The sequence below is a fragment of the Impatiens glandulifera genome, chromosome 3 (genome assembly GCF_907164915.1).
Source record: "Impatiens glandulifera chromosome 3, dImpGla2.1, whole genome shotgun sequence".
NCBI lineage: Eukaryota > Viridiplantae > Streptophyta > Magnoliopsida > Ericales > Balsaminaceae > Impatiens > Impatiens glandulifera.
Genome location: NC_061864.1, coordinates 47,240,702 through 47,250,267, shown reverse-complemented (window position 1 = coordinate 47,250,267; position 9,566 = coordinate 47,240,702). Strand labels below are relative to the sequence as shown.

Below are 9,566 nucleotides of genomic sequence, written 5' to 3'. Positions count from 1 at the left end.
CAATTTTCATTTATGTGTCGAATTTTTTTCCATAAAACATTATTTTAAAAAATTTAGATAAATATGACGTGACATTATTAAAATTAATTACAATAATAATTAATTTTTGATCAAATTTAAATATCGGGTAGATTTAGGATAATTAAATTATCGTTTGATTTCTGTATTTTAAATTAATTGAAAATAATTAATTTAAAAGATTATTTATTTGATAAAAGAGTCAATTGATTTTTAATTTAAAATTAATAAAATATTTTGTATATGTATACAAACGTATAATTGATCATAATGTTTTTTGAATTCGGTGTTTAGTAATACTCGGGAAAGAGTTTTCGCACTATATTTTCTATACCCGTTAAAAAACGATCTCTACTTTATAAAATCTTAATTTTCGAATTTTTTTATTACGTTTTATTTAACAAATTATTTTTCAAGTCCTAGACATGCACATGTTTTTTCTTGTATTTAAAATTATAAAATAATATTTAAATGTTGGTACCTATGATTGATGTCGACGATTGTTGAGGAAATTACCTGAAAAAGATCAATTTAAGGTATTAGGATTTAAGAATAAATCCCAAACATATCCTTATCAAAATACTTTTTGTGAAAATATTCAAAAAAATATTTTGAAGTTGTTTTCTATTTGTTTTGGATATTTGAAAAATGGTTTAAGTCTTCAAATTAAAAAATAATTTTTGAAATTTAAAATCCCAACTAAACAGGCTTTAGGACTAGTCCTCTTGGTCGAGGGTGTCAATCCCTCGGTCTTGGGCTAAAACTCCTCGGTCCGGAGTTGAGACCCCTCGATCGGGTGTAAAAATTTTCGGTCGAGGTGCGGGAAGCCCTCGATCGAGGTACGGGGATTCTCGATCCTAGGTTATGAGCTCTCGGTCGAGGTGCGGGAAGCTCTCGGTCCTAATCTAGGTTTCCTCGGCCGGGGTTAGAAATCCTCAATCGGGATGTGGGGAGTTCTTGGTCTTGGGCTAGGAATTCTCAATCGGGTGTAGGGGAGGGTTCAATTTTCTCGGTCGAAAATCTAACCCAAGTCAAACACTCTGTCGGTCGTCAAGAACATTAAACTACACGTTTGATGATTTCGACTAGGGCCCTAATCCTTCGATCCAAAGGCATGAGGAGCTTTATCTAGTCCCAATGATCATTTATAACATCATCCCGATGCATCATTCGATCGGGATGATGTTTCTATTAGATATATTACTTTTATTATCTTTATTAACACTTAAGGGTATTTTAGCTATTAGCACTTAAGGGTATTTCAATCTATTGTAATCACTAATTATATATACTCTTTCATTGCATTATGTTTATTTAGGTTTGTTAATAAGAAACTCTAGCTTCTCTCTTTATCTTATCATTGTATTAGAGCCTCCATTTATGAATTCTCTTTGTTCAACCTAAAATTTCCAATCTACAAATTCCGATCTGGATTTGGTGTTAGAGTCTGAAATCTTCAATGGTATTTTTTGCTTTTGCTTCCTTTTGATTAGTTGTTGCTCTAACTTATTTTGTTTAGAGATTTTTATTCGTGTCGCATTGTGCTGTATCGTATCGCATCGTGTTAGGTCGTGTTGCGTCGTGTCATATTCGTTCTTCTGTATGTGTGGTGTCGTTGTTAGATTTTGGGATTCGTATTGGTTGTTGTTGTTTTTACCATGTCTAATCGTAAAGATGATTCGCTTCAGTCCATTAATATTCAGTTAGACGACAAAAATTATACACATTGGAGTTATGTTATGAAGAATTTTCTACAGGGAAAATATATGTTGAATTATATAACAGGGGTGTAGATCAAACCTACAAATGATAATTTAAGTGATTATGAGGCTTTAGTTGATACTTGGGAGACAAATAACTCAAAAGTTATTACGTGGATTAAAAATTATGTTCTCCACCCTATTGACATTTAGTTGGCCAAATATGATACATCTAAGGAAGTTTGAGATCATCTGGTCAGACTATATACGCAGTCGAATTTTTCTAAACAATATCAGCTAGAGATAAACATTTGCTCACTTCAAAAGAATGATAAAAGTATACAGGAATTTTATTATGCAATGTCTGATCTCTGGGATCAATTAACCCTCACTAAGTTTACATAAATGCAAAAATTTGAACTCTACATAACTCGTCGAGAAGAGCAACATTTAGTATAGTTTTTAATGGCCCTTCTAAATGACTTTGAAGGAGTACGTGGAATAATTCTACATCGCTACCCTCTTCCTACTGTTGACTCTATTGTCAATGAATTGTTAGCGGAGGAAATTCGACTTAGGTCTAAAACAAACAAGGGATTTGTTACGCCTACACATCCATCTGTTTTTGTTGTTATCAATCAAAATCGACCTACTTCTAAAGCCTTTATAAATGAATGTGCATTCTACAAATAGAAGGGTCATTGGAAGGCTCAATGTCCGAAATTGGTGAATAAGAATAAACAACAACTATAGTCACCTCAATAACAACGTTCACCATCGAGTGCACAATGGACTTATCGCCCACCATATATCAATATATCAGTAATACAACTGCTGCTCCGACCTTGGATCCATATATGTTTGAGGAGTTCCTCACCCCACAGCTCACGCCATGTCTGCCTCCTCTCATAAAGGTTTATCATAGTAGAATAATTCAGGTACATTGTCTCCCTTATAGAAATTAGATTCATGCGCATCTCATCATATGTCTCCTAATATTAACTCATTTGTGTTAGTTAATTATGTTCCATCATTTTCCGTCATGATTGTCGATGGTACTTCGATGCCATTGGCAAGAATTGGTTCTGTACATACATCTTTTGTTGTCTCTCCCATATGTCTACTATATTCCCGGTCTTTTTTAAATCTTGTATTTATTAGTCAATTGTGTGATTCTAGTCTCATAGTTTTGTTTAATTATTTCAATTATTGTGTTAAGGGCCCGCAATCGTAGAAGGTGATTAGGACATGCCGTAGGAAAGAAGGACTTTATGTTTTGGATGAACTCAAAGTATCAGATGTTAATGCCTCAAACATTGACTTGTTATCATTTCGTTTGAATCGTTCATCTTCGAAATTTTACCTTTGACATTCTTGTATGGGTCATGTTTTCGAATCTCATTTAAAGTTTTAGTGTATACTAGAGTTTTTAGTTGTTTAGAAAGTCGTGACATTTCTGATTGTAGTGGTTGCAAATTATCTAAATTTTCAACATTGCCTTTTTATAAAAGTATTTCTTTTTCTACTACTCTATTTGATCTTGTACAATCTGATGTATGTGGACCTTTTCTTGTTTTCTCTAAATGATGTTTTTGATATTATGTTTTGTTTATTGATAAATTCACTCGTTATACTTGTGCTTATCTTATGAAATACATGTCTGAATTTCTCACTATAGTCACCAATTTTTGAGCTCTTATGAGAACTTAACATTTTTAGTCATTAAATGTTTTAGGTGTGATTTGGGGGTTGAATACACCTCTAATGATTTCTCTCAGTTACTTGCCTCTAATAATACCATTCACCAAGCCTCATGTACCGACACTCCTCAACAAAATGGCGTGGCTGAAAGAAAACATCATCATCTTGTTGAAATAAATCGTTCTTTCATTTTATCAACTAAGATTTCTAGTGTGTTTTGGGGGAAGTAGTCTTACTTCTGCTCATGTGATCAATATAATTTCAATATCTCATAATTCTAGTTTGTCCCTTTTTGAAAAATTATATGACCATTCACATAATTATTCTTCATTGCGTGTTTTTGGTTGTATTTATTTTGTCATCTGACCAATGTTGAGCGTAATAAGTTGTCTTCCCGGCCTGTCTTATGTGTTTTTTTGGTTTATGGCATTGTTCAAAAGAGATATCGTTGTTTTGATCTAGTTAGTCAAAAATTGTATGTCTCGCGTCATGTTATTTTTTTAGAGCACATTCCATTATTCTTTCTTCCTAATAGTTCACATCATATAACCCAAACAAATCTAGTTTGCATTGATCCCTTTGACATTGAGCCCGATGAAGATCTATCTAATCACGATACACTGACATCCCATGTGTCTACTCATACGACAACCTAATTGCCGGATGAGATTGTGAATCCTCCTCTTCATCACTCCACTCACATTCGTAAGTCTAACTAAACTTCCCGATTTTGAGTACTCCTTACTTCATTTGCTTACTTCGTCACTTCTGTTCATCATTTTTCTGAGTCTTCATCCTATAAAGAGGTAGTTTGTGATCCCCTTTAGTAGGCTGATATGGCTGAGGAACTTACTGCTTTACATTAAACTCATACATGAGATTTGGTTTCACTACCGTCTGGAAAACAAGTTACTTGCTTTTGATGGGTCTACAAGATTAAAACAAAATTAGATGATCACGTTGATCGATATAATGCTCGATTTGTTGCTAAAGGTTATTCTCAAGAGTATGGCATGGATTATGAGGAAACATTTGCTCATGTTGCGAAAATGACGACTATTCGCACTTTGATTGTTGTTACTTCGGTTTGTCAATGGAAAAATCTCTGAAATGGATGTGAAGAATGCTTTCTTGAATGATGACCTTTATGAAAAGGTTTATATGACGCCTCTCCCGCATGCTCCTCATCAGCTTGGTGAAGTTTGCAAGTTTTGTAAAGCTCTTTATGATCTCAAACAAGCACCATGTGTCTGGTTAAAAAAATCTCTATGGTGATCACTTCGCTCGACTTTCTTCCTAGTCACCATAATTCGACTCTATTTGTTAAGCGTACAACGACATGATGTATTCTTCTATCCTCGTATGTTGATGATATGATTATTATAGGTGATGATCATGATGGTACTGAATCATTGAAGTTTGAGTTGACACATTCTTTCGCTATGAAAGATTTAAACATGCTACATTATTTTTTGAGAATTGAGGTAGCCTATTCTCCGAAAGGTTATCTCTTATCTCAATCAAAGCACATTGCTGATTTATTTGAGCATGCTCGACTAACCAACAACCGAATTATTGATACACCCTTAGAGACCAATGCTAGATAGTCTTCGTCCGATGGCACTCCTTTGGAGGATTCTAGTCTTTATCGTACCATTGTTGAAATCTTGGTTTATCTTACTTTAACTCGCCTAGATATTGCGCATGCAGTTCTTGTGGTTAGTCATGTTGTCACTATCCCTATTATAGTTCATTGGTAAGTTGTTCTTTGTATTCTTAAGTATCTCCGGGGCACTCAATTTCATAGTGATATGAGTGTATCCCTATTATACTTACTGATATGAGTGTTTCTCTTTACCACCCTACGCCACTACATTACTATAATTAAAGTGCTATTCAGATTGCACATAATTCCGTCTTTCATGAGCGAACCAAACATACCGAGGTTGACTATCATGTCACTCGTCGTCATCTATAGACTCACACCATCACTTTGATATTTGTTCCTTCCTCCTTGCATATTACTGATATTTTTATAAAAACTCACTCAGTTTCGTGCTTTTATTTTCTTACTAACAAACTCTTAATGCTTATTGTTGTTGCATCATGAGTTTAAAAGTGGTTGTTAGATATATTACTTGTATTATCTTTATTAGCATTTAAGAGTATTTTAGTATATTATAATCACTAACTGTATAAATTCTTTATTACATTCAGTTTATACCCGAAGTCCATGAGAGGCTCACTCGTCTAAGTAGGTCCAATCTTCCTAGTCCATGAGAGGCTCACTCGTCTAAGTAGGCCCAACCCAAGGAATATTCTAGAAACATTAGAAGAATGGTGTATTATGATAATGTGAAGACATAACCTAGATTAGTGCATCATTAATTAGCAGTTGGAAGACATACCCTATATTAATGTGTCATAACTTGATAGCTAGAAGTCATTCCCTAGATTAATGCGTCATTAATTGACAGTTGAAAGGCATTCCCTATATTAGTATGTGTGATAGTTGAAATAAGTCATATAAATACCTCAAAGGTATTTCTTTGTAATTATCAAGTATTCAAGCAATATAATACTACTCTTAGTAAAATATTACTTTCTTTCTCTAGAGTTCTTCTGTCTATTGAAACAAACATCCAAGTGTTGTTTCAAACATGGATGACTAGTTACTCATTCTCACGAAGATCATAACTAGTGTCGCACGGATCGTTGGTGGAAAGACAAATCCCGTGACAGTTGGTATCAAAGAAGAATTATGAAGAAATCAAATGAAAGTGCAACTACTAATAACGTGAATGAAATTGAGAAACTTCCCCACGAGATTGGATAGGATCTTAGACACCCTCGTAAGGTTCAAGCGGCAGAATCCAAAACTACCAAAGAAAGGGGAAATCTAAAGATGTTATCACTGACATTATCGCCAAGTTGGAGAAGGTAGAACTCACCATGGCTAACAAACATGATAACTTCGAGGACCTATATGAACACATTGTCGGATCGAGAAGAAGAGAGACGAGCTCGAATAAGGGATGCAAAGTGCCTTGAACGAGGGGTTGTCCAAATGTCAAGAGCAAACTCAGATTATGGAGTAGACTGTCCTTTTTGAGATCAGTACCTTGAACGAGAAGCTCGAGGGAATGACCTCCAAGTTACAAGCCACGGAAGAGGAAGTGACGATACTAAAAAAATGTGATTGCGCAAGAGTACGGACTTTGCCTATATGAGTCCCTAATCCGACAAGGATAAACATTTCAAGGCCTAAAGAATATTTAGGTGAGAGAAACGCAAAAGAGATAAGTAACTTCTTATAAGGTCTAGATCAATACTTCAAAGCATTCGTTCTAATGAAAAAGTAAATAAAGATAGATATTACCACGATCTACTTAGAAGACACTGCAATGCTATGGTGGAGGCGAAGAAGTAGTGACATAAAAAGAGATATATGTTCTATAATTGGGGAAAGTTTAAGGAAGACTCAAGAAAGAGTTTTATTAATTAAAAATTGTAGTGGTTATCAGAGTTAATTAAATAAGTTGTAATATTAAATAGTATCTATTGGGTAAAGGAATATACCGAATAATGTAGAATAAACTCTTTTGAATAATTTTATTTGATTCTAATATAATAATTGGAGGCAGAGAAAGAATTGGTCAATGCCGATGGCAAAGCACACGCAGATTTGGTCCAGTCCGGTCCGGTCTTGTAAGCAGGCCAGCCAATTGCAACTTCCCATTTTCTTGTTAACCAATACAACAGTTAAAGTATCTTCTCCATTTCCAAACCAAACGCTTCCTCTTTCTTCTTCTTCTTCCGTCTTCTTCTCCGCAGATCTCAATCCGCCTTCCTCTCGCCTCCTCCGGATCCGGTAACGTCAATCTTATTTTTCTTCGTCTTTTTAATTCCTATACTGCTCATGTTACGATTTCTCAATTATTTCAATCCTCGCCAGCCATTCTTCATTGCAAATCTCATCTTATTTCTTCACCGTTCCTCATCTTCTTATTTATATTTAATTTCTCCTCAATTTAAGCGGAAGTTAGATCTATTACGATGCGATGTTCTAGTTACATGTATCTAGAAGAATTAAACGACCTTAGCATGCATCAGTCTCTAATTTGACATTCTAAACTGCAGATATGGATGTCGTCATCACTCCAAGTTTGTATCCTCTTCACCGCTGTAAAACAATTCACCTGGTTAGTTTTCGTGTTCAATTCATTTGTCAAAATCTCCTCCTGTAATAATTTGTTGTTATTCTTCATCATTTGTGTGTATATATATAGGTAAGACATGCTCAAGGTTTCCACAATGTAGCAGGAGAAAAAGACCACGATGCGTATATGTCAGAAGAACTTTTCGATGCAAATCTCACATCCTTTGGCTGGCAACAGGTAGTAATTAAGTCAATTTTTACTTTTACTGTCAGATCTATTGATCACAAACCTTTGTTCAAGCTTAAAACAGGTTGATAATCTGCGTAAACATGTTGATTCATCTGGAATTTCTCAGAAGGTTGAATTAGTAATTGTTTCTCCATTGACAAGGTATCCAATATCCTCCCTTTGTCAGTGATTTGTATTGTTATTTGGTTATTAATGTAATAATTTACATTGCAGGACCATGCAAACTGCAGTTGGTGTTTTTGGTGGTGGTGGTGGTGGTGGTGATTACGCAGCAGGTGGAAACGTACCTCTAATGGTGGAAAATGGTGGAGATAGTAACCGGTGTGCAGTGTCGAGTCTGAACTGCCCTCCTTTCCTAGCAGTAGAGCTTTGTCGAGAACACTTGGTACTAGGCAACAACTCCATTAATTCTATCTAATCTAGTCTAATCTAATAACTTGAAAACTGGATCCTGAATTTGGATTATTTTCACCATTCAGGGAGTACATCCATGTGATAGGAGGAGGAGCATTACTGAATATAAACCTGTTTTCCCTGCAATTGATTTTTCAGAGGCAAGTATTTCTGTATTATCCAATACAATAACAATACACAATACTATATAACCGATTATTCTATCTGTGCAGATTGAGAATGATGGTGACATTTGGTGGAAACCTGACATAAGAGAGAAAGACGAAGAGATTGCTGCGAGGGGAATGGAATTCCTGAAATGGTGGTTATTATATTATTGATTCGATTTGAATTTTGTATTTGCATGATACTTAATATATTGATTCTGTCGTCCAGGTTGTGGGGGAGAAAAGAGAAAGAAATTGCAGTGGTTACTCACAGTGGTTTCTTGGTTAATACTCTGAGTGCATTTGGAAATGATTGTCACCCGTATGTTAAGACTGAAATATGCAAGCCGTAAGTGGTTCAAAGATATAGTAAAAATTGTTTGGAAAGTAATCGATAACATTTTTCCTCTATACAACATATGTGCAGATTCAAGAACTGTGAACTCCGTTCAGTTGTAATTGTAGACAAAGGGTGAGTATTATCACTATTTCTTAGTCATGAGAATGACTTATTTTTATTTTTATTCTTATTGTTGGTGTTATGCAGCATGTTGGGATCGTCGGACTCATCCACGACTAATTTCGCGGGTAAAATCCCTGATGGAGCCGATCTGCCAAGCGATGCTGTAAAGTAAATCACTGTCAAATTTCTCATCAGAAATTTAGTCATTCAGAGATTTATTGGTAACTTTCCATCCTAAAATATAATCTATTTACTCTATTTATCTATATTTTCCTAAAATATAAACCATTTGCAGTATTTATTTTCAATAAAAATAATATTGATCTTATATTTTGTAAAGAGTTTAGGAACTCATAGCTGCAGAAACTATGTCCTAAAGTTTATGGGTTTATGAACTTGTATCTTCCGTGTATATGCATTGTTGACTTCATGTACTTTTTCTGGGCACTACATTTCATAAATGTAGCAAATATTTTTGAATTTGAACCAAATGTATAAGGAGATAAAAAAAATATTGTGATGAAAGAGAAAATTGAGAGGAATAAAGAATAGAAATCTCCCAACACATCCTATAAAGCAAAAAAAACAAAAGATAAGATTGAGAGATGATAGAGGAAGTTCATATTCTCAATGACATAATATCAAATTTAAACTAAACGTACAAGGAGATATAGATAGGATTAGAGGGGATAAGAAGAGATTAATGACCCAGTAA

General features: G+C 34.6%; 1 protein-coding gene across 1 annotated transcript; it reads left to right on the top strand.

The window, feature by feature from the left end:
• Positions 1-7,156: 7,156 nt before the first annotated feature.
• LOC124931253 (phosphoglycerate mutase-like protein) lies at positions 7,157-9,263 on the top strand. Its single transcript, XM_047471681.1, has 10 exons — positions 7,157-7,290; positions 7,560-7,621; positions 7,709-7,816; positions 7,890-7,969; positions 8,042-8,213; positions 8,308-8,382; positions 8,455-8,543; positions 8,618-8,737; positions 8,816-8,860; positions 8,936-9,263. The coding sequence occupies exons 2-10, from the start codon at positions 7,562-7,564 to the stop codon at positions 9,021-9,023; spliced, it is 837 nt and encodes a 278-aa protein (XP_047327637.1). The 5' UTR covers positions 7,157-7,290; positions 7,560-7,561; the 3' UTR covers positions 9,024-9,263.
• Positions 9,264-9,566: the final 303 nt, after the last annotated feature.